Source organism: Perna viridis, chromosome 2 (genome assembly GCF_037379345.1).
Source record: "Perna viridis isolate PV_CMFRI_1.1 ecotype Kerala chromosome 2, ASM3737934v1, whole genome shotgun sequence".
NCBI lineage: Eukaryota > Metazoa > Mollusca > Bivalvia > Mytilida > Mytilidae > Perna > Perna viridis.
This window is the reverse complement of record NC_142446.1, coordinates 42,303,421-42,329,447: the sequence shown is the minus strand read 5'-3', so window position 1 is coordinate 42,329,447 and position 26,027 is coordinate 42,303,421. Positions and strand designations below refer to the sequence as shown.

The 26,027-nt window shown below is 32.9% G+C and overlaps 2 protein-coding genes across 2 annotated transcripts; one reads left to right on the top strand and one right to left on the bottom strand.

Moving 5' to 3' along the window:
• Positions 1 to 236: 236 nt before the first annotated feature.
• On the bottom strand, positions 237 to 8,958 carry LOC148625151 (uncharacterized). The gene is made up of 4 exons (XM_088568460.1): positions 8,774 to 8,958; positions 4,016 to 7,722; positions 3,600 to 3,788; positions 237 to 3,042 (listed from the first exon to the last, which is right to left on the bottom strand). The coding sequence occupies exons 1-4, from the start codon at positions 8,824 to 8,826 to the stop codon at positions 2,579 to 2,581; spliced, it is 4,413 nt and encodes a 1,470-aa protein (XP_088424586.1). The 5' UTR covers positions 8,827 to 8,958; the 3' UTR covers positions 237 to 2,578.
• Positions 8,959 to 10,924: 1,966 nt separating this feature from the next.
• LOC148625150 (breast cancer metastasis-suppressor 1-like protein-A) lies at positions 10,925 to 26,012 on the top strand. Its single transcript, XM_088568455.1, has 9 exons — positions 10,925 to 11,135; positions 13,882 to 13,972; positions 16,206 to 16,333; positions 18,112 to 18,191; positions 19,780 to 19,876; positions 20,805 to 20,897; positions 21,586 to 21,650; positions 22,385 to 22,435; positions 23,497 to 26,012. Exons 1-8 carry the CDS (start codon positions 11,012 to 11,014, stop codon positions 22,427 to 22,429), a joined length of 723 nt encoding a protein of 240 aa, XP_088424581.1. The 5' UTR covers positions 10,925 to 11,011; the 3' UTR covers positions 22,430 to 22,435; positions 23,497 to 26,012.
• The last annotated feature ends 15 nt before the right edge of the window (positions 26,013 to 26,027 follow it).

Genomic DNA, 26,027 nt, shown 5'->3' with positions numbered 1-26,027 from the left:
TCATTTTGTTTAATCGTGTTTTCATTTTTGTCTGGTTCTATGCTTTTCTCTTTTACTTGGTTTTCAAGTTTCAACCATAGTAACCCTTAATATCTTTCAAAGTTTTTTATGTGAATGTAACTAAGGTAATATGAATTTTCTTCTGTCAATGACTAAAAAGTAAGTATATTCCACCTACAAAGTTTGTGAGCATCCTGTCTATCTGTCCACATATCTTGGAAGTACAACTCCTAAACTGCTAAAGAGATTTTAATGAAATTTTATGGGAATGTTGGGTATCACATGTCAAAGTTCATGATGAAATATGATTACTGTCAGAAGATTCCTATGGCAGATAATCCAACCAAAATAATTTTAATGTTTAACTGCATTTATAATGGGGGCATTCTCATTGTGATCTTGTACAATACTTCTAGTTTGATACTGTTTCAGAGTGAAGTTCTACCAAGGGGGAGTTTTAAAAGATTTAAAAAGTATATGTATCAGTTTGATTGAAACACTAGTTAAGCTTGTTTATTACACAGGCAAATGTGCCACACATGAGTATCATATGATAATCATATGTTTTTCACAAACATGATTGTCATATGTTTTTAAGCCAAAATTACCATATGAGAATCATATGATAATCATATGACTATCATATGTTCAATATCATATGATTGTCATATGATCACCATATGATTATCATATGTGGCACATCTGGCTGTGTATAGTTTACTTAAGTACAAACAATTCATTAAGTACAGATAATGATTCAGGATGAATGACTAGTTAGCAACAAATTATGCATGTTTAAAATAATGACTAAGAGAAATCCATTGCAGTTGCATATATGAAAATTTGGCACAAAATAAATTCATTGAAAAGTTGTAAACTCTAGTACAAAATTTTACACCTTTTACATGCATATGTATAATGGCTTGATCACTTATTAACAAATAACATTCAATACCCCTGTGCTTGCTACAGAATCAGCTATATTGGAATAGAACATAATGAAATACTGTCACAAAATTCAGCATTTTGATTGTTCAGTTATGTTTCTTCACAGTTATAGTAATCATATTAACAGAATATGGTATTGGAGCACAATACATAATACTTCTAAACAACCATATACATTTTGGATCATAAAAATAATACTTTTCTATAAGTGATAAAAAAATGATAAAAAAAGGCACAATACCTGAATTGATCTGTGCAACTAAAATTGTGATCAGTCATTGATCACTGATCAGTTTCCAATCAGTCATCGATCAATCAAACCAATCAATTAAACTGGTGATCACATCACCTGACCACAGAGCAGTCAATTAAACAGGTGATCACATCACCCGACCACAGAGCAGTCAATTAAACTGGTGATCACATCACCTGACCACAGAGCAGTCAATTAAACTGGTGATCACATCACCTGACCACAGAGCAGTCAATTAAACTGGTGATCACATATCCTGACCACAGAGCAGTCAATATATTTTATGGATATTAATGTTTCGTTTATTGATTTTTACACAAACTTGCATAATACAATAGATTTAAACATCAATTAATTACTTTCATGTTACATTTGTTTTATTTTTTACAAAATACAAAATGAGGATTAAATATCTTAAGTTGGAAGGTAATAAATTGGATTCGTTCCAATGGAAAAATCTAAAATTTGCATGAACCGATCATCCATCAATTTACATGACAAAACTGTGATCAGATTGGTCAGTGGTCATAGATCCATCAAATTGTTGTGTGGATTGTTTCAGGGACTGTACCTGCTTCAAATCAGTTACTTCAGTAATTTTTAAAGGGAGATAATTTGTAAACTTTACCATACATTTGTTTAAACTCTTATTAATATTGAACTAGATCTATCAATTATTTTGATTTTTTTAATTTCATTATCAGAATTTAAACTCTGTAAAAGCAATCCCTTTTTCTTATGAGTAAAGTGATAATTTTAAGTGGCCATTACTTCTATAATGGTATTGTGGTTATAGATGAGCATCATATCATGTAAATAACTACTGCTACCAAGTCAGATAAAATGCTTCCAGTTTTTACTGATACCCTCCTACTTGTTAATGGTATTGAAGTACGAATTTGTCATACTGGTGTGAAATCTAAAATTGTTAAAGTTTAGTTTCAAGTAGTTCAATAAAAACAACCACTTCTAAAAGAACAATAATCAGTCAAAACAAAAAAGTAATGGTATGATATAATTCATCTTTTTATAGCACAAATGGAATTTAATAAAAAAAAAATCAAGCACCATGTACAAGTCTTACATTTCATTTAAGTACACAATATGAATTGAAAGACAAATGTCTTATTAAGTACAACTATGTCTGAAAACATCATACAGTTTGTGATAAATGAAAAAAAATATTTTTCTACAGCAGTTAAATTTTGGTGTAGGCAACTTCACAGATCATTTAGTTTATTGAGCTTATATTCTATATTGCACCATTTCACTGTTCCGCCATGCATTTTGTTCTGTTATCTTGGAGGAACGCTACCTCCTTGAAACTTCTATAGACTGGATGAGCACAGTCTATTGCCAGATCTAGATTTAGAAAGCTCACATGGCTGATGATGGCTTTATTTTCATTTCAACAGACCTTAATGAGTAATTGGATCCAGTCCATGGTTTCCATGTGATGCCATCGAACAATTTCGGTGGAATTTGTCCATTTCTATAATAAACTCCATTCAAATTGGACATGTAACATTTATAATACCACCATGCTCCACTAAATCTATTGGCACAGCTCCCACCAAATTCTTTGACTACCTTGTCGTTATCAACGTCTTTTGTAGAGAATTTGTGTCCGTTGTGTTTAGCCATTCCATCCCCAGCATCCCCACTATAACCGTTTATTGTAAGTTTATAACCGTCTTTCTCATTGTCTATACTGAAGAAGTTGTATTCTGCGTATTTCTTTTCCTTGTTCCAATCTGTGAGGTCAATCCTTAACTTGTAATTGTCTTGATTTGTAAGGAAGTGTATGTAATCGTTACCAATCCAGTGTTCACCGTAAAGACCTGGTTAAAAATCATTGGAAAATAATAAAAAAAAACACCAAACACCTATTATTTTATATATGATCGAATTCTCTTAGCAATTAGACAAAGAAATTATAAACTTATTTAAACCACGGGCTTGCTCCCACTATCAAATGAAGCAATCCTACTAGAATAATATAACTGATAAATACTAGTCAGGCTACATATTTGATAGTGGGAGCAAGCCCCTGTGAGTAAACCACAAATTGATTGAAGATTGTTTTCGTGAAAGTTCTTAAACGTCATGTCACAAAACTTACCATTAGGTTGTTCTTAGCACACTGACTTTACTTTTTAAAGTTTTTGTTTTGTTTTTGCGTTTCATTTTTCGAAATATTATTTCTGCCTGTCTCGTTCTTCTGATACATCAAACTGATCTTATTTTCTATTGTAGGTTCGTTAAGTTCGATTCTACATATTTCAGTGAAACCACATTTGATTCAAATATCTTCGAATAAAAAAAAACCAATAAAATGTAAATTCTTTTCTAGCATACACTAAGTGTTTAAGGACATGCCAAACCTAATGATACTTGCCTCCAAAGCCATTTTTATATTCCACCCATTCTCTGAAGAATTTAGTGGTGCCATCAGATCTCTTCTGTATTAGGGTCCAACCGCCCTGTTTCATGTCACAGTACACTTGTATAGTTTTACCCAAACCATATGGTTTGATCTTGTATACAGCGTTTCTTCTTTGTCCTTGTTGGTAATAATCGTAGCAATCTGAAATTGTATAGACTAAATGATAGAAATGGACTCTTTCGCGAATTTAATAATTTTGTACATGAGGAAAATGAGTGTCTGAGTACAAGTTGGCACGGTGCTCTTCATTAATTTATGTCATCATTTATTATTAATTGACTGTAATTGACGGTTAACAAATGAAAACACAGTAGCTATGCTTTTCATTAACAAAGTTGAAATTTTAAAATATGGTAAAAAAAGTATACCTTTGGGTTCGGTTTGTCCGTTTTTCTCGTATTTAATTTTTCTAGGTGTTTCTGGTATTTTTTCTTTCATTACTTCTTTTTGCGGTTTTGGCTTCTTGGTTTCTGTTACTATATTTTCCTTCTGTTCAGCAGGTTTTGATATGTTGGGATTCTCTTGTTTGACTTCGTTTTTCTTTGTAGTTGCATCGGTGGATTTTGTTTGCTGCTTGATTTGCGCGTTTTCTTGTTTGGCTTCATTTTTCTTTATATCCTCCTCAGTAAGTTTTGTATCCTTTTGTTGTAGTTGTTGAGGTTTATTTTTATTTGCTTGTTTTTCTTGTTTGGAAGCGTCGAGTTTTGATGGAGCTTCATTTGTTACTGATTCTGTTATATTTTTCATTTCCACATCCCCTGCACTGCTTTCTTGTTTGGTATGTGCAACTTTACTTTCGACATCTTTTGCGTCAACCTGTTTCGGTGCCGATCCTTGTCTCTTTTCATCTACATTTGCTTCGGCATTTTGTTTTTGTTTTGCCACGATTTCACTTTTAGATGGTTTATCGATACTGTTTGTTGTAGGGTCCTGTTGTTTTGCATCCTCTATATGTTTCACTTCTGGCTTTAAATCTGTATTTGGAGCAGTAGGAGGAGGTTGAGGGTTTGAATTGGTCGTCTCTTCTGTTTGTTTTCTATCATTTTTGTCTTTGTTCTTGTTGTTTGGATGATTGCTTGGTTTGGTTTCTGTGTTAACATTCTCCTTTATATCAACACCTTCATGTTTTGCATTCTGTTTTGGTTCTGACTCAGTATTTGATGACACTTGTACGATTTTGTTCTCACTTCCTTGAACAAACGCCGATTTTGAGTCATCTATGTCATTCTTTGTTACTTTACTATTATTTGCTTTATTTCCTCCCAAAATTCTGTCCGCTGTGATTTTATCCTCTATCTCCTCCTGCTTTTCCAGGGCCTTCCTTCTGTCATGACCATACTCCATACGCGGGCGGACGCTTTTGCCCTTTCTTCTGGCTTCACACGCAGACCAATATAACGGTACGAATGGGACACAAGATGACAGACGAATTGATTTGTATACACAAATCATTCTATGCTTACCACACCAGTTTTGTGTGATATCAGCCAATTGTTTAGTTTTTCGTAAATACTCCTTTAACTTAATGTCAGCTTCATCCTCTAAATCTCTCTTGTTTCTGGTTTCTAATTTTGGTACATCAACTTTTATCTCGTTTGTTTCCTCAACCATGTCGAGTTTCTTGTCCGAAACAATAGAGTCCAACTTCTCCATTAATTTCATTGACATTTCTGACATTTCTTTTCGTTCTTTTCTGTCATTTAAAGTTGAAAGACTGCTTGCAAGTTTTTCTTTCAGTTTCTGAGCTTCTAGCCTTTGTTGAATATTTTGGTCAGAAAGTTCCTGAACTCTGGCCATCATTTGGGTCATTAAAGACGATTGGTTCATTATCATTTGGAACAGCATACGATTTTGATCTTCTAAGTATTCATAATTTGTTTTCATTTGGTGAATAGCCTTTGATTGGTTTTTAAGTAGCTCTGCCAGTTGTGTTATTTTATTTTGCTGTTGAGTTATCAGTTCAGTGCTCTGGGAATTCAATTTTGAAGTGGGTTTTGATGAGTTTTGAGGAACATGATCAAGCTCTAAATACGTCTTCTTCTGTTTTTGCATTAGCTCATTTTCAAGAACAAGATCGTAATGACTTTGGTTCAAACGGAGTATTTCATTTTCAAGTTTAAGAATGCTATTTTCAAGCCTCGTTATCGTACCGGTGTGATTTTGCTTATCCAATTTCTCCATTAAAAGTTGGTTTTCGAGTCTCATTATTAGTATTTCCAAGCTTTGTATCTTATCTGAGTATTCAAATGTTTTTGCTTTCAACATGTCTATGTCTTCGTGTATAACACCTCTATACTCTGTACGTCGATTTCTCCCATGTTCCTGTTCTTTATGATATATATTTTCTCTTCTCTTTGGGTCGGAACTGGGTTGTTGGTGATCAGCTTGTTTTCTTTCCTCGACACGGTCACGTCTCCCCGCTTCATTTTCCCAATCATTTTCTGTCCCAACGTCGTTATTTGCTTTGTCGTTTTCTTTTTGTTCTTCACTTTTTTTAAGCTCATCATTTGGTTCGATTTTATTACTATCAATGTCTTCGGAAGTACTACTCTTAGCGCCGTCTGAAGGTCTCTCTTTCGTCTCCTCACTTATTGTATCCTCTACATCATTTTTGTCGTCGAGTCCTTCTCCTCCTTTTATTTTGTCTTCCTTTTCTAAGATTTCTTTCTCCGCTTGTACTTGTTGTCCTTGTGGATCAATCTTACCTTTGTCATTCTGACGGTCGAATCTGTCCTTTTCCTCTGTCTTATCAATTTCTTCTGCAGAGTTAGCTTTCTCAATTGACATTCCACAATTATTACATGGAAGGGGATCTAAGGATTCATTCGTTACGTGTGGAAAGTATCTCGAAAGAAATATATCCGCAGGGCTTGATGTATCCCTTCTACACGTTCCAAAATAATTCATATCATTTTCTACCTGTTTCTCTGCCTTATCATTGTTTTCCATTTGTTTTTGTTCGACAGAAACCACGTCTTTCTTCTCTAGTCTATCAATATTCGCATCGTTTTGGATTTCATTTCTTTCCACGGTATTATCCTTAGTTGAACCACTGACGTTATCGTTTTCTTCCAGTGGCGCATTTTTAGTGATTACTTCTTTTGTATTTCCGTTGTCTTCATACTTAATTTGTTCAACTCCCAATTCATTCGCTGCCCGTGGAGATAATTTTTCAACGCTTCCGCCTACTTTACTATCACCCACATCTTCCTGAATGTTAGTTATGGCTTCTGAATTGGTAAGTAGCTTCGTTTCTTCGGTCTGCTCTTGTTGTCTCTTTGACTCCATATTCTGATCGGGTATTTTATTCTCACGTGAATAATCGGTGGGTGTGTTGCTTTCCTTCCCTGTGACATTTTGGGACCTTGATAATTCTTCATTTTTGTTAGGAGGATCTTGAACAGTTTCAATATCCTTTACTCTATTATCTTCTTGAACACTTCGGACATCTGCTATTTTTTCATTCCCGGTTAATGTATCACTGGTAATAGGTTGATCCGTATGTTCTCCAGTATTCGGATCAATATGCTCTTGATTATGCTGATCATTACTTTCAAAGTGTTGTTTTGTTTCGTAGGTCTCGACTTTTTCGGGTATACTATCATTGTTGTTTTCTTGTTGTGTATTTTCGACTTCTTTAGAATTTGAAAGTTTATCGATGGTGTTGTCTGTATTTTCTTGTTCGTTGCCTGATTCAGAATCTGCCTCATCTACTTTATCTGGAATTTCTCCATTTTGGTCATCGTGGTTTGTATCTGGATCATCTATATTATCTGCCTCATCTTCCGATGGTTCATCTTCCAAAATATCAGTTTCATCAACTTCGCTTTCCTCATCACTATTGTTAGTGTCTGAAGCTTGTTCGCCTTTTGATTTTAAAATTTCTTCAAACTGTTGTAAAAGAACGCATTCTATTTTCTTTTTACTCGGATCTTTCCTGCTTTGAAACATCAAATCTTCAATTTCGTACTGGACTGTTTCTTGGGCTGGTGTCAAAGGTGCGTCAAACAAGCCATCGGAAGCCACCTTCAAGTACCACTGTCGTACATCACAAAGATGAGAGTCGGAGTATACTCTGAAAGTACACATACACTTTTATAAGAATTTGCTTCTATATTGAAATCTCTTACTTTTATAAATTTTCATTGATTGATTTTAACCGTCAACTTCTACATTGGAAGAGTTCGCGGCTATTTTGTTAATAGAGTATACCGTTCTTTGAGTACCTTCGTCATAAATGATATATAGAAAAGCTACAGAACCAATTACTGTGGCACTATAAAGGAGACTTAATAGTTCGCTACCTTTGGATATGTTTTCTCAATATCAAGTTACTTATGGCAGTCCAGTGGCCACTTACTTCAATAAAAGGGAATTTATGGCTTTCATTGCGAACAGTTTCCTTTACTTACTTTTATGTCCCATCGACATACCCTAAGACGAGTCTCGATTCTGTATTTAATTGTTATACGATTTTAGAATATTTGTATTAGTTCATAAAAAATGAAGTTTACATATCTTAGAGGTATTATGCAAAGAAAAGAAATATCTTAATTGTATTAAACCAACTTGGTACTGCGCCTCTTCTGTAGATATGTTTATTGTTTAGTAAAGTCGTATTTACAAAATATACTGATTCTACTTTTATCAAATTTCTGTCCATTTAATGGGTGGGTTAATTCTCAGGGGGGTGTAAATATAAATAAGTAAGCAGAAGAGCAAGGCTTAAACATTTTAGTATGATTTTTTTGGGTAAATAACAATGTCATGAAACTAACATTGGTGGCTTTAAAGGTAAATATTGTGTAAAACAAGATTTCAGGGAAAATATATACATTTTTGTCAGTTTTAGGGGGCTAGCGTACCTTCTGCCTTCCCTAAATCTGCCACTTCTAGTGCCATTGACTGCCCTAAATTAATCTAACTTAGTTTAAATATTTGAACTTAAACTTCTTGTTTAATTATGTAAAATCTTAAAACTCGACAAGGCATGTGCCTTCGGTACTATTTTTTTAACGGCATGCAGTCAGTCTTCTTATTGCTTTTGATTTTTGTTGTTCAACTACAGTTACAAGCAAATAATATATCTTCAATATCATTATTTATATACAATATGCTTAACTTACCTTTGGAAAATACAATTAAGTGCTAAAAGACAAAAACCAAATGTGTATTCCATGATAATTCCAATAATAAATATTTACGAAATAGTTTATCTTAAATATAAAAACAAAAATGCAACGTGGCCTTTCAATCTCGTGTACATTTAAACCGTCATATCTGTTATTTACTCGTGTGAATATGGGTCTTTCTTAAATTCCAATTAATCAATCGGTTCTTTCCGTAACAGCTGGGACAGTGGGCCTGATGCAAACAAATCGATCTGGTCTATTATCTAGAAGGGCCGACGTGTACATTTTGACGTCGAATAGTTTTTGATGGTTCTTTTAATATCAGATATATAAAAATTGCTACTTGATTAGATATTTAAGCGGACAATCACCGAAACAAGCGCATTCGGACTTCATATTAATATACCTTATTACGGCGTATTCGTGTTGCTAACGTATGATAAGTACGAGACATAAAGGGTTGTCGAGAAAAAAATAATAAAATTAAATTTCGCATGTTTGTGTTTTATTTTAAGGACATGAACACGTATCAGTATAACTTGGCTTCAAACAGGCTTCAAATAAAGTCTCAATATAAAGGGCACATGGTCCCTTTTCACCAGTGACCTCAGAAAATTACTGCTTTCTCAAACCGTAATTTTTTTTTCAGTCCTGTAGATTGTTGTTTTTTTAGTGGGTTAAACCGATTATCTATTGTAAATATCTTATATGCTAAAAACTAATTTTTAAAATCAGTAATACAAGTTTAGAATAACTATTTAAGGTTTCATTTTAATGTGTACATATTTTTAACATCAACAGATACTAAATAGTTGCACTCTGTTATATAAATATTGTTACCCCATTACTCAACATTTGTCGATCAATTGAGTAGATATTAAGAAAATGGTCCTGGTTTATGATCTGATTTTGAAGGTAAAAAAACAGTGCCCAAACGTGAACAACGATTTTGACTGATAATCTCAATAGATTACTCACATCTAGATGGTATACCATGACCATTCATCGCCGGATCATCAGCACACCGCTAATTTTAAGTTGAAAAAATTTCAGGAAAACGAATTAAGGACGTGCCCAACCGGCGGGTTACATCATAGACCTGTTAATAAATTATAGGTCTCTGGTTGCATATAGAGATCCACGTTTCAATTAAGTTATATATGATATATGTCGTCTTGTTACGACTCGTATATACACCACTTGGTCGATTCCACCAAGGATATATAATACGAATTATATAATTCACGTAATGTGGCTGACGGGCCAAAGGTCCCCGAGAATAATCAGCCGTATATGTCCAGTAGGGGCATCATGCCTTTGCGCTAATCCTGTTCTTGGAAATGTATTAATTGCACAGTGCCCAGTAGTCATTCTCATCTTAATTATCATTAAATTGTTAAATTAGAAACCGAAATTTGCAATTTCACTGGACAAATTTAATGATGGATATCCCTCAACTTAAAACACCCAATTCTCTCAATTGTAAGACATCTAATCTCGCCTGAACTACAAACATACAAAAGATGCATGCAAGTACTTATAGTGTTGCATGAATACGAATATCAAATGACGTGTAATGTTCTTATATTGTATTATTGTGCCTTATCATGTTATCTGATAGGTATTAATGTTGCATGTAAAATGTCCCCTGAGGGACCATGATTGGATTAATAAAGAAAAATAATTTGAATTTGAATATGACAGAGTATCACACAATCCAGAAACCTATAATTTAATTACAGGTCTGTGCAAAATCAAAAGCCCTCAAAACATTGAGGCTCCATTTCTTGTATTGGGCGAAGTAGACTGACTTCTCGGTGCTAGATTTGGCTTTCCACCTTAACATTTTTGGCTTTGAATATTTCTTTTTGGGTCTCTCTCCCGGTATCTACTCATAGAATTCTGATTGGTATTGTTTTGAACTTTATTTCGGTAAATGCATTTTATTAAGATTCTTGATACATATACCATACTGGATAGAGATAATTTTTGTTGTTGTAATACTCATAAGTTCGATGTTCATGGTTGTTGGGGTATTTAAAACATCTAAAAAATTGTACTTTAAAAAAAAAATCATTAGGTATATGTCTGGTCCGAATTTTACGAGTTTCGAAATGTCCCTGGTGGTTTTTCAATCACGCATGCGTAATCGATCTGTTTGCGTTTGCGAAGGACAACTTCCGTTGAGCGCATTTTCTGAATTATTAGGTTGTTTCTTACTTTCAATACAATATGCCGAATATAGATAGCGAAAGAAACGACACAGAAGAAGAGGAGATGGACCATGAACCAGCTGAGAGCGAAAAGAGTTCTGATGACGATTCTGAATCTGGTAGTGGAGAGGATGATGATTCTGGTAAGTTAGCCAAGAAAATGTATAACTCTTTCCATGTTATAAGTAAGAATGCACTGCTTCGCAAACGTGTTGTCTGACGTACATGACTTTAGTCAAATATATTGTTTCATAAAGAATATATTGACAAATTCATATGCAATTTATGCACCACGAAGTCACACATCACACAGTTGCTGAATCGGAGAAAGTCCATTAAGTAGCGGGTAGATAAAATGTGCATTTGTAATAAAATAAGAGGACCCCAGAGTTCAGATCAGCATAGGACTGCATCTTTCATGCTGTCTTTGTCATGAACCTTACGATGTGAACCCATTTTGTACATATAAAATGAGAAAGGCAATTCCAATGGCCATAGTGCATGCGAAGTCCTTACAACAAGTATCAGGTTCCCTTTGCAACAAATTGAACTTCATGTCATTTATCATTTTGCCAAGTTTATTTAGGATTTTTCACCACTGATAAGTGGAAGACAGCAAAGTGCATTCCAAATATTCATAAAATTATTGGATGAACAGTTCTGTGTACATGTACATTTGTAGATTGCAGAATTTTATCAAGATCCATCCAACTGGAAGCATTTTTTTTTAAATAACATAGATGTCTTTTAAATGTTTTGTCTTGCATGCAATTTTACTATTTTTGAAGTTCCAATTGATTACAATGATGTGTTTGCTTGGACAAAAGTTTTTAAAGTGTCAGTATGATGAATTTTTAGAGGAATAACTGTGCAAACGTACCTTTAAGAGGAAGCTTTGCTCGCTAATAAATCCCATGTTTTCAATATTTAGTGACTTATACAAACACTACAGTGATTTAGCTAGCGCTCGCCATTGACAAATGATTTTTGAAAGTGGCGAATTTTTCTCGTGCACGATTCGTCACTTGATATTTCCCCCCCCCCAAAAAAAAAAAAATATCGGTAAAAAAGCCTCTGATGTTCCCATGACCCCATAATTGACAACTTTATTACCTTAGCCAACTTTAGCCAATTAGGGTTTTACAATAAACAATCATGACCAATGTTTTGATTGCATCACCTTTGATAGCACCTTGCTTGATTAACGGTAATGATTTGTTTGTTGAGCGCTGTGACATGTTCTCAAAGTACTCAAAGTGTTTCGTATGTATTTAAAATGGAAAGATGTTTGGATTTTTCAATCACAGTTCGAATCGCAACTATGTCCGCCATTACGAACTATTTTAGTTCGTCGTCACATGACAACGTACCAAAAGGTCAAAAGTCTAAAAATAAGTCAACTACTACAAAGAGTCGCAGTGATCGACTATTAAAGTCAAAATTTCAACCAGAGTGGTCAAAGATATTTCCATGCATATACTACATAGATGGGGCGATGTACTGCCATGAATGCCAAGATGCTAGACTTACCAATACGTTTTCTATCGGAAGCAACGCATTCCTAAAAGATAATATACAGGCAGTCCAGACCAAATCCATGAAGCCAGAATTTGAGCAAGTGGGTTCCTTTGATTTTAAGAGGGCTTTCACTTTGTGGTGCATGGCTAAGGACAGGAGGTTTATGCATTACTGATCAAATAAACAATGCTTTTACATTCTTAGACACATGCCAACAATAGTAGCTGATGTATATAATTTTTAGATTTTTTTGCATTTTTTATTCATGACTAGTTGCTAATGTAGAAATTTTTATTAATATGAATTTTCTGTTATTTATATACCAGTGTTGAAATAGAAATAAACATGTTATTATTTATAATATAGTCGTTATAAGTACATGTATATACATGCATGCTGATAAATTTGCGACGCGAAAAGAAAAAACAGGATTGAGATTTAGTCTTACGCAAAAGTGACTAATGGGTTAAAAATCCTGGCTAAATCCCTGCACTTGTTCAGATGTCTGTGTTCAAGCGTAGCTTTCAATGTAAGAAAAAATCTTTTTTTTTTAACTGATTTGCAATTAAATGTGTACTCCTCAGTCTTTTTGTGTTGGCACCCAGTGACACCCTTTGGACACATTCAATAAAGAAATTAAGAGACAAACACCCATTCTAACTGCAGTTGTCAGCTTTGAAAACAGATCCCAGTGTATCAAATTCTTAATCTTCATTTTACCATTTGTAGACTCTTCTGTCATTATTTCCCCTCAGAGCCCATAATTGTTCATTATCACAGGCCCGTAACACTGTTCAGTGTGTTGGGATTTTCAAATCACCCAATCATATTCACAAATAGGTTTTTATTTAAAATTTGTATCATAATAATCCATTTACAAAATTTAACCAAGTTAATCAAAATAACCCTATTATGTTAACGCAGCAATTATCAGTAATTACAGATTTGTTAGATTGTAATGTTATTATTCCAAAATTTGTTATCAGATGAGTTCTTTTAATTCTGGAGACATTGTTGACACTAAAATCAAATGTTGACACTAAAATCAAATGTGGATAAGAAACAAAAAATTTCTTTACTACAGCTTACTGTATCAGAACTACATGTAAATTAACAATTTTGTATACTTTTTAACAGGTTTGAATAAACTGTATAATGTGCAGTGTAAACATGCAGATATACATGTACATGTATCAAAGTGTACATGTACATGCATTAATGGGAAAGTACAATGTAGATGTACTAAAGAAATGCAAAGAAAAACCATTGTCCTTTTGAGAAAAACACTTGTGAAAATTCTGTTTCTTATAAACCAGCATTTAGGACCCTACTTGTTGAGTATAGATGGTCTAATTGAATTTTTTTTATCAGATCTAGATGTAGAAGAATGTGACCAAAGAAGAACTCATTGCTTGGATGAAATGGCAGACTTAGAAAAACAGTTCTCAGATATAAAGGAACAGTATGTAAATTTTAAAAAAATCTTGATTAGTGTCATTTTTACCTTAAGCATCTGACCTGTTTTTAATCATACCCAGTTGCCATATGGTGACATTCAAAACATGTACAAAGATGGTTTTCATTATCTTATACTAACAAGAAAAGGGAAGCTGACGAGATAAAATACTAATAAAATAATCAATTTGCATTAGGCCGCAAAATAAGCACAATACTGCTGTTCCAAGACTGGTGAAAGTCTATTCAGTGCTCCAGCTAGAAATTGAAAGGGGCAGGGTGCTGTTGAGCAGAGGGGCACCTTTGTAGTCGGAAAAAGGCACTTTTTTTGGGTCGCATGTTTGCCATGTCAAGTTGTTTGTTTCATTTTCTATGTATGCATCTGGGAGTATTTCAGCTGCCAAGGTCCATCTTGGGTTTATCTGGTTTCTAACATCTTGATGGTTTTGTCCACTACTGATAAAGTGGATATGTGTGGTAGTGTATCTGCCAGCAACAAGAGTGATCTAAGTGTAGTTGGGTCTTTAAGACTCTTCAGGATACCATTACCAACTGGGTCACTGCTTATATCTGACGTCCCTAGGTCAACAACAATAGCTTTATTGGATCTAACTATGCTGGAAACTGCTTGGTCATGGGATAACCATCTGTGGTATTTGGCTTGTTTAATGCTCAGTGGTGCTTGGTTAAAGGCAGCTTGAACCATTTTCAGACTGGCTGTATGGATGCAAATATATTTGTAATACTTGTAGATTTTTTCTAACGTTTCATCGGTTTTCTTCATGACTGGTATGGAGTTGAAGCTATCTCTACAGGCTAATGCAAGTCAATGGTCTCTGCAGTGGTTTGTGATTAAGGATGGGTTGCTGTCTTTTAGTTTTTTGGCTATGAAATTCAGATATGAATTTTATAAATTTTAATTATGGAGAAAATTCCATGGAGAAGTAAAATTATTTGCAAATCGGCTTCCGATCTTTGTATGAATACACGTTATTCGTCATAGTCTATCTTGTAATTAATTTTGTTTGCACAACGTTCGAAACTTTTTCATAAATATTTAATCCAATAAATAATAACTAAATCTTTAAAATCTAACGAGCAGCAAAGTTATTTTAAGAAATCTTTTTTTAGTCATGTCATAGGTCACGATAAAATCATGTCAGCTGTCGTACTGGTTCAAACAAACTTCTGTTCGAAAATTTAATGTCACCAGTACATGAATGTGGTCACATAAATATTTTATTTGAAAAAAATATAAAATGACTGGTACCGAGTTGAGTCTGTGTTGAAGAACGATCTGATAGATGCGTTCGTCTTTGCAACTTTCTGCTTGTCACTGGCAAGTTGAGCTAAACGTCGTTTCTGCGAAGGCATAGTTGTTTATGAATAACTTAAAACTGACTCAAAACGCACGGGCACGCGCTGAGGTTTTCATCACCTAGTTCAAACTAATTATGTTAATCAACTACACAAAACAAAAGGCAAATTGTAACTGATATCTGGTAATTAACACCTTTGAAGTTTAATCTACACTAATTGATTTGAATGACATGATTGTATTCTCTAGGTAAACTTCAGGTATGTGTCATTTTTATGACAGGAAATTGATCGATCATGCAAAAAACCACCTGTTCAGAACTTACTGTTGCAAAAAAAGGCACAAGGGCGTATCAGAAAAGTCGTAAGGGCAGAAGGGCACCAAGGGCACAGCGCTCTTCTATTTCGGGCTACCGAGATCATTGAGACCTGTAAAATAATGCAAAAATATTTCATTTTAGTGCAACTGACTTCAGACCAGTAATATTTTTGTTAGTCATGATAAAAAATAAGCAACTTAAATCTAACATTTGATCATTTATAAACATAAGTGCAACAGCAAATTGCCAAAGAAAACAACAACAAGGTTCTACATGTAATTGCATTTAAACTGCTCTTGGCAATTTTTCTTACGTCTGAGTCAGAGAATGTTCTTAGATGTTATAAAATCACAAGACTTAGATTGGAGTTGCCATGGAAGTGAAGAATGTTCTCCAACTTATGTATTTTTTAAGTTTTTGGGTGGTATGGGAGTTTGAATGTCATTAAAATAGCTGTAAGAATATTACATGTACATAAAATCACATTTTGAGTCAAGATGTTTGTAATTCACTGTCAAGATGAATAATCCTTCATATTCTTAACATTTGTTAAAATATGCATTCAAAAGTAAAATGATCGTCTTTAATGTTGACTTTTTTCAGACTTTATAAAGAAAGAATGACACAAATAGAATTAAAGCTTATAGAGATGAAAGCAGGACGAGCAGCTGAATATTTAAATCCCTTATCAGAACTACAAGAAAATATGAGAATCAGTACTGAAGTTGCAGGTATAGTTTATGATAGGTTCCTATAATTCCCAAACCCTTAATAAGGAAAAGGTGTGCAATCTGAACCGATAATAGGGCCTAATCTAGACATTGATGACAAGGAGAAGTTATGGTATATTCTGTTTGCAAAATAAAGGTACATGTATTGACTTTTTTGTCTACGTAAACTATTACAAAACTTTCTCCCTTTCAAATACAAATGGGAGAGGTGGACACAAGGAGAAATGTGTGCTAATTTCTCCCTGTACATTAGACCTTGCAACAGTGAACATAGCAAAATTATTTGGACCAAAGACATCAGTACAGTCGACTCCACTTAATCGCATATCGCTTTATTGCATATTTCGGTTTTTAGCATAATTTTCTCCTGCACAAACCCATTTCCTGTTATTCTATTAGGGAAAAAATCGCTTATTTGCATAGGCCTTGCAGGTGCATTTCGGTTTATTGCATAGAGAATTTTGCCTCATCCAGGTAAAGACAGGTTTTCCCAAATTCTATTTTAAGCCTTCGGGTCATAAATATGTCAATCATATTTATTGTTGTAAAAACTAGATTATCATCAATCAGGAGGTGTTAATAATGGATTAAAAACATAATGGACATAAAAGACAATTTAAATGATTTCTAATTACATTAAAATAAACAAGCACCTAGGTGAACAATGACTTCTAATGACATGCCAAACATCACCTTATGATGCGGCTTGGGGTTCGGCTTGGTGTATTTTTTTTCCTTATTTAAATTCTTCCGACTACAAATGATTATCAATGTAAATTTAATTTTCTTTAATGAGCTGAACAGTTTTTAGTGAGCTTGGGTTACTAGGCATTAATATCAACCGAAAATTAAAAGTCATCATTCATTCAGTACAATGTCTAATGAAATTCCACTACCCTAAGTTGCCCCATATTATCCACACTTCATAGGAATATATCGAGGTCAATGACACTATAATACACAACTATCAGTGTACAATGGTGATTGAACAGAGGAATAAAAATGCACAGACCATTTCAAAAGCCCAGAAACTGCAAACATTGATGAATATTACACTGAATCCTGGCTGAAATATGAAATATGGGATTTTCTTTCATAGAAAGGTCAGGAAATTACTTGACTATTTATAGATGAGAAACAGGTGGTTTTACTTATAAATACACACAACGTAAAGAATGTCAATAAACAAGACAAACACAATATATATTATTATTTATTGATAAAAGTTATAACAATTAAATACCAGATCAGAAATGTTGAACAGTGATATCCCTGGTTGATCCACAGTATCGTCGTCTTACCTGAACTTACACTTCTTGTAAAATCGTGATTTCGGTTATAAGAATAGCCCGGTTATTTGCATAATTTTTACTGGCAAATAGGCTATGCAATTAAACAGAATCCACTGTACTATAATAGATATTAAACAAGGCTTAAAGCATAAATTTTTAAAGAACAAAAAAAAACAAGGACAATACATTATACAAAAAATTTTAAAAAAATTGTATAGTGATCAATTTTCAAAGTGACTATTAAAAGAATTAAACATTGCGTATACAACATTAGTCTTCTTGTGTTCCTCTATGAGATGAAAAAGAAAAGCTAACAAATGACATATCATGTGACAATGTAGATATATGAAATGTATTTGTAGTTAAGTACAAAATGTATTATACAATCATATATGTTGTATTTCAAAACAGAAGATTGTATATGTATTTTTGACTTGTATTGTACTTATGAATATAAACTGTACAATGAAATGTGTGTGTTTTTAGGGGTTTTGAAAGAGTATACAATTACAGCCATTCAGAAAAAGTTTGATAGTGAAGAAATAGCAGCTACGCAAAATATGGAGGTATTTTGACCGATATATATTAGTATTTTAATGAATCAACTGTTGCCTCTCATTGCAGTACAATGCTATGGCTGAAAAGCTATGTGTCCAGCTGTCTGTTCTCTTTGTTAATGTTTTTGACCCAATTTATTTTGACAAAATTTTTACATGCTATATACATTTGTAAATGATGTGTTTTGATGGCCTCTAGTGCCTCTTGATTTTTGATCTTTGAATTCTTTTTATACAGACACAAAATAGGGAGGTTTGTTTTGATTTTTGGGGTTATGGTCCCTTCAGTTTTAGGATAAGGGGTCAAAAACAAGCATTTCATAGAACTCCACTTGTCTATTATATTGTTCCCATAATGGTCAGACAGGGATTGATTTTGAGAGTAAAGATCTTTTTATTAGAATATTTTAGAAACTAGGGGCCATAAACAAGAATTTACCTGATGTCCAAACTTGAATATTAGTGAATGGATCGCTTCAAAAAAATTATATCTTGTGTCAAATGTCTATTAGCAATCCAAATTCTCACCCGTATCAAGTTTGTATGGTGTGTCCATACATGCTTCAACTATTCCTGGTTTGACCTCTGTGACCGTGTCAAATTACTTTGTAAGTACTCTCGACATAGTAACTAACACTTCCTGCATCGTCAATTTAAATTTTCATGGGAAGGAGTGAGAAAGCCATCATTAGTTTGATTTGTAGTATGGATATGGGCCTTTTAAATTTAAATTTAAGTAAGTAAGTTAGAAAATATAGTAGGGTTTTCTGGATACCCATTCTGTGTCTGAAATTTCATAGAAAGGGTCATAGTGTATGCCTGAACTTGCAAACAAGTGTACTAATCTTATATTATTTTTTATGTAAGTACTATGGTGTACCTTTAATTCTTTTAGTAAGCAAAATATATGATAATCTTTTCATTTGTGTTTTTTTTTTTTGGTTGTTGAAATTATATCAGGGGGGATAATCCAAATCCTTTATTCTATTTTTCCTGGTATTAGTGTATTTGAAATATTAGGGTTTATCTAAATGTCTGAAGCAAACTGTAAATTTGTGTGTAATGAAGATCATGATTCTGATTAAAAAAAGGCAAGTAAATAACTGACATTTTTACTTTAAAAACTAAGAGTAAGTCATCTATAACAAAACTGCCTCAGTGATATTGTTGTAGCATCCCACCTTATGTTTGGGTGGTTGTGGGTTTGATCCCAGACTGAGTCATACCAAAGACTTTAAAATGTCACTGCATCATTGGGAAGCATGCCATAAATTTGAGATGGATTGAGTACTCAGTGGTTGTCTCAGTCAGAATGTGTCAGAGTTAGGTGCTTTGGCTACAGACATTTACAGGTTGTTGCTTCTGTGAGTCAACACATTTAAATTTTGACTCAGATTGTCAGACTAGTACAATACAGTGTCTCTTTGATTGATAAAAACATTCTTGTCCAGAATTCTGTGAAATGTATGCCATAGGACTTCAATCAACCAGTCGAAAGTGGTCATTGGAAATGAAATTTTTTGGTCAACCTATTTAGTTACATATGTTAGAAATATTTATTTATGTTTGCGTTTACCTACAATGTTTATTTTGTTAGAGTGAAAAGGCATTATTGTATGACTCTGTGAAAGCTGATCTTGAAGAAAAAATAAGAAGACTAGAAGAAGATAGACACAACATAGACATTTCCTCAGGTTTGTTGGTAGTTACCTTAATCATTATAACAGTTATTTGAAAATAAACAGCCTGAATTGCTCACCAGGTAATTTCTGCCACTCCAGTGCAATAAATTTGACAAGGAGTTGTCCTATGTTTGTTTGTTGGGGTTTAACGTCCGAGCAGCAATATTTCAGCTATATTCAGACAAAGGAGTTGTCCAAAAAGGCACTTAATATACAATAGCCTTTTCCTGACTCAAGTAAAATTTGTTGTTGATTGGTACAGTTTATTATATTTTTAAGTTAGTCATGTCTAAAATAAATTTATCTCCATCTAAATTACAAAACAATATAAGCTTTTTATATTTTCTTTATTTTGCACAGTAAATCAAATAAACTTTCAACAATTTTTGAAACTGTGTAGAAAAAAATGTTTCTTTCTGTTGATATTAAATCTCTTTTGATTTGATAAAATTCTGATTTTATATAATGGGACTTAGCTAATAAAAAATGGAATTATCCAGTCTTTGCACAATAAGTAAAAAAAATCCAACAGTTTTCATGAAACTCAGTAACTGAGTATAACTGGTATAAGTTCAATAATGATTTTTATTAGATTCTGATTTTACGTCCTCTGAGTAAGTTCATCAAAAGTGGTGATTTGCTCATTGTTACACACATCAACTACATTTCCAATTTTCAAGAAACTGTTAATAGTTTATTCCTATTGATTTAAGCTTACCTTCATTTTTTAAAAGTTTTGTTTTGAAATAAGTTATTGGACTTTAACATTGCACATGTAATTGGTGATGACATTTGGTACAGTGTAAAAATGGCAAAATATTCTTGTATCGTAGCAGTCACATGTACTTTGATACAATGCTGTAATATTGTAACGATGTACATGTATTGAATTAATAAAAAGTTACTCTTTTAAAAATGTTTAAGTGAAATTTCTTTATAGATTTATGGCATGAATCTCACATATCAAAGAAAAATAAAAAGAAGAATGACAGTTTCTCAACAGACAGAAGAAAGAAACCTATCACGGTTACAGGTTTGTTCGTGTAAATTATTGTTAATCATCTACTCTTAATTGTTTTTTTTTTTTGAGCAGATACACTGAAAACAAGAAAAGCAGTCTGAGTGAAGATACACAGGATAATTTGTTCATAATTTTTGTCTACAAAATCATAAGTATTAACAACTGATTCTGATGGTAATTTTTTGGTGTTTTTGAAGTTAAAAAGATGAAAGGAAAACCTTCAGGCAGATTTGATTTTAATGCAGTTGATTGTTTTAATTTTTTAATGGTAGATCAAGGAGTACTTGTTGAGTTGCTTTTATCAGTCCCTACTAGTGACTTTTACCAATGGGGACTTAAGGTCTGTCCATCCATCAGTCAGTCAAATGGACAAATAAGTTTTCTGCACTTTTTCGCTATGCATGCAGATGTACAATTGATATTTGGTACATTGCTTTACCATGACAACTTACAGATTAAGATCAAATTTTGTTTTGGTGTTTTTATTTTTTTATTTTTTTATTTTTTTTTTGCAAAGATGTGGCCGGCCCTTGGACCTGAAAATTTTGTGCAGATTCTGTTTACCATACTTTTCCCATTAACAAATTATGCATTAAATTAACATTCTGTTCTCTTCAAATTTAATTTCTTCCCATATGGGCTTCCATGTTAGTTAGGTATCATGCTTATGTTAATGGTTTTATCTGATTTCTCTTTTCAGGACCATATATCGTTTATTTATTACAAGATGTAGAAATTATTGAAGATTGGACTGAAATTAAAAAGGTTTGTTGTACTTAATTTTTTTTTAATCAAATTTTTATAAGAACTAATTAGTCAGCATGGTTAAATGAATATTTAATTATTAGAAGTAGAGTTTGTTTATATATTCTAAGTTTAAAAATTGTGAGCTTCTGTTAGCATAGATTTTATATAGCATAGCCATATTAATTTGTAAAATTGATAGAGGCATGGATCAATTATCTTCATCAATCAGTTGCCTGTTTAATTAACAGTTTTTGTTTTCCAATGACATGATTGCAGTTTACCCCCAAATTACGAATGAAGATGACAAATAATTTTACTCTGTAAGCTCAGGTCGGGAAAACAATGGGTTTTAAATGTTCTATATTCTACAAAATGAATGTTTGAAGTAGATAATTAATTTGAGCTGACGATTTGCTGAAAAAAAAAAGACTTTTAGTCTGAAAAATATGGTCAATAAACACAAATTTATTCAATAGTTAATTGCCATTTGTTTTTTTTTTTTTTAAAAATTACATGTACTTATACATAACATTTATGAAATAAAACTGTGTATAATCTGTGTACAGGTACATAACAGTGTACATGTAACAGATACAATGAAATGCTGAAATTGGCCTAACCTCAAGAGTTTTAGATTGCAGTATAGATGACCACATAAGAAAGGAACTACTGTAGTACTATAATTTTAATTAGTCTGAGCACAGAAACTATCTTTAAAAGTCCTTGTACTTAAATTTCTCCTTTTTTTTCAGGCATTGAAGCAGTGTCAGAAAAAGAAACTAGAATGTGAATTCTGAATCCTAGTAAGTTAAAAGGCTTAATTACACAAATAAGGCATACTGATAGTTACAAGCAAAATATATATAACATATCAACTTTAGAAAGATATGTTTTTTTTATGCCTCTGGCGTATTAATTTACCCCTGTTCTTTTGTTGATAGGAATACATGATTTGTCCAGTATATACTCCCACTACTTTAGACCTACAGTTTGTAACATTTAGGGGTCTTTATAACACATAAAGTTGAAAACTAAAGGATTTAGATTTTTATTAAAATATCCCAAAACTTAGGGATACAATAATTCATATTCCATGTGGGAAAGCGTCTTATTAAAGGGCTTTATCCTTGAGATATTAAACAATATTTTGACAAGAATCAAATCACTTGAACATGTTAAAATGATGGAAAACACTCTACATCTCCACATTGAGGAGAAAAAATAAAGTTAATTTTTGACAAATTTATTGGAATTAAGATGGCCTATACATGTATTAGGAAAGTGACATTTTCAGGCAAATATATATATAGATTTTATGAAAATATCAAATATGTAGGGTTTTAATAGGAAATTAAAGACCCCTTAAGTGCATGTATAAAATTCCCCAAATATAGCAGGTGGTAGGATTCCAATTTTCTTTATGGGTACATGATTTGTTTAATGGATATCACACAGTTTCCAATATTTACCCTATTTATATTAAGGGAATTGTATTATTAATATGCAGCTCATCATTTATGTCTCCCATTGGCCAAATCAGTCATTTTTGTGCTGTTTTAGGGAATGGGGCCAGGGCCCATACAGTTAGGAAAAAAACATGTAATTGAGATTTAGGGAAATAAACTACGGTCATTCTTTAGGGCAAGGATTTTAATACAATATTAAAAAATCCTTGATATGGACCATTACCCTTTATATGGGTTGAAGTCCTTGGGGAGACCTGGTTGACAAGTTTGATACAGTAGAGTGGAGAGAGGATTTTGTACATTTCACAGATTTTTATTTAAATCATGTACAAATCTTGATATTTTATTACAAGTCGTAGACTCAGCTACATAGATAATTTTTATTATTATTATTTCAGGGATGAAGGAATTTTAATCAACTTAAGCATTCCTGTGATATTGTAATGTTCATCCCAAGAACTTGTGACACTGGTACTAGCTATGAGCACTCGAAGTAATGTATCTGTCAAGAACTTGTGACACTGGTACTAGCTATGAGCACTCAGAGTAATGTATCTGCCAAGAACTTGTGACACTGTTACTAGCTATGAGGACTCAGAGTAATGTATCTGCCAAGAACTTGTGACACTGGTACTAGCTATGAGCACTCAGAGTAATGTATATGCTAAGCAGTTTGCTGACCGAGTAGTGAAGTGTCAAGAGACATGTGCTAGATGTTTATCAAATGACATAAGACAATTTTATGTGTGGTGTTATTTTGGAAGATTTAATCAAATCCAACATTTGTTTGAAAAAGAATATTGTCCGTGCCATGATATTTTTAGCTCACCTGGCTAAAGGCCATGTGAGCTTTTGCCATCACTTGGCGTCAGTGGTTTTCGTTGTTTTTTGTCATTTTCCATCCATTTTCGTTAACAATTTTTTAAAACTCTTCTTCTTTGACACTACTTGATCAATTGGAACCAGACATGGTAAGAATGTTCCTTGAGGTATCCTGCACAGAACAAATGAGATTTTTGATCTGTTGAAAAACAGGGCTGCCATTACTAAGAATAAAAAATAGGGGTCAGACAGAAGTTTTTCCCATGTATCTCCAAAACTGATAGGTTTAGCCAAATCCTGACAGGTAAAAGTGTACAGCATGAGGTGATCTATCTATGGTCAAATTGTCATTTTAATCTGTCAAGCCATGTTGGAGTTATTGCCCTTTTTGACGTTTCAAAATACTTGTCCTCTGATGCTACTTGACCAATTGGAACCAAACTTGGTATGACTGTTCTTTGGAGTATCTTGCATAGAACTGATTTAGGGATTTTTGATCTATTGAAAAACATGGCTGCTGTTACAAAAAAATAGAACATAGGGGTCAGACAGTAGTTTTTTGCAAATTCTTTCAATTGCTGAAATAATCCTATTATAAGGCCTACAAAAGTCTCCAAGTGATCAAAGTTGTCAGACGTCTCCTTGTAAGAGTAACTTCCCTTGAATGATGAAAAATGCCCTTTTTTTTTACTATTTTTTAGCCCATATCTTGAAAACTATGATAGACAGAAAGAAACTTTCAACAGCTGAAATGATCCTTATGATAGGTCCTACCAAAGTCTTCTTGAGTCAAAATTTTTATACAACTTGATAGGCAAAATTTAACTAGGTGAGAGATTCAGGCTGCTGGGAGCCTCTTGTTTATCCCAAGCTTAATGATTTGTATGTGAATATAGAATAATTGGTTAACTAAATCCATAGTTGATAGTCCAATTTTCAACAATTTATTAGTGGAAAGAGCCATTTCTTGCTGGATTGATCATGTTACCACTTTAAATTCTCATTTTGTGATTAACATAAGTATGTTTGTTGCTGATATATGAAGAAATAAATTACATTTGTATCTTTCTTAAACTTAATTTTCTCTTGTCTGGCTAATAAATATCTAATAGTTATACTTTTCGGGCAACAACTTGTATTTGGTTTAGTGCTACAGGAACGGTAGACTATATACATATATGATTCAAGATACTATTGCTCTTTTCTCTCCATAAATACAACCTCTTTAGGCTATTGATTTCTTGCTTATATCAATGAAAATTTTTTTTATCGGTCATAACATTAAAATACTTGTAGAATATTACTGATATTTTGTTTAGTATTTCCTTAACAAGTAGATTATTATACATTTATCTTCAACAAAATTTTGGAAACGTAACTTTTCCTGCAAAAAGTAGGTGACTCTTCTATCTTTTGTATAGGAGTAGGAGTTTTTTTGCAGAGAATCAACCTGTTTCATTTTACACTGTAAAATTTCTATTTACAGCCAAAAAGTGCATCTTTGTTAGTTGGTCTTGTACTTAAAATTTGTATCAGAAGGAACTTACTTATATTTATCATGTTCACAATCCTTTTTATCCTAAAAATGAAAGAATTTTTGGTAACAAAATTTGTATATTTATAAGCCATTTTTTAGATAAAACAAAATCTTTCATTCTTGTGTGAAAAACAGAAATGTTTGCAGTGCAAATACTGAAATTTGAAAATGGGTGGTAATAAACTGAGGGTATTCCTGCTACCAAGATAGCAGAAAAATACCTCAAGAATGCAATCTTATTAAAATCAGCTGTACACTGTGTTACGCTCTGTAAAGAGTGTGTAAGGCAGTGTAGCATCATTACAGCTGATTTTAATCAGATTGCTCATGAATTTAACTGGTCAATGATTCCCATGTGACCAGCATATTCACTTGGATCTCTGGTTTACATTTTCAGCATTGGAAATGACTAAGTAATAATTCTAATAATATTCTAAGTCAATCAATCTTCTGTTATTTTTCTTTGGAAATGTACATCTCTCTAAACTTTTGCTAAAAGAAAAAACGAAACAGATTGTCTTAAAGTGATTTTTAAAATAAAATATAAAGATTTGTTGCCTTCTTTGTATT

Coding starts and splice junctions, on each gene's coding strand:
- LOC148625150 (XM_088568455.1), top strand. CDS start 11,012: ATGCCGAATATAGATAGCGAAAGAAACGACACAGAAGAAGAGGAGATG. Junction 11,136..13,881: donor TGGAGAGGATGATGATTCTG/GTAAGTTAGCCA, acceptor TTTTTTTATCAG/ATCTAGATGTAGAAGAATGT. Junction 21,651..22,384: donor ATTGGACTGAAATTAAAAAG/GTTTGTTGTACT, acceptor CTTTTTTTTCAG/GCATTGAAGCAGTGTCAGAA.
- LOC148625151 (XM_088568460.1), bottom strand. CDS start 8,826: ATGGAATACACATTTGGTTTTTGTCTTTTAGCACTTAATTGTATTTTC. Junction 7,723..8,773: donor CTTAATTGTATTTTCCAAAG/GTAAGTTAAGCA, acceptor GTGTACTTTCAG/AGTATACTCCGACTCTCATC. Junction 3,043..3,599: donor ATATAAAAATGGCTTTGGAG/GCAAGTATCATT, acceptor ATTTTTAACCAG/GTCTTTACGGTGAACACTGG.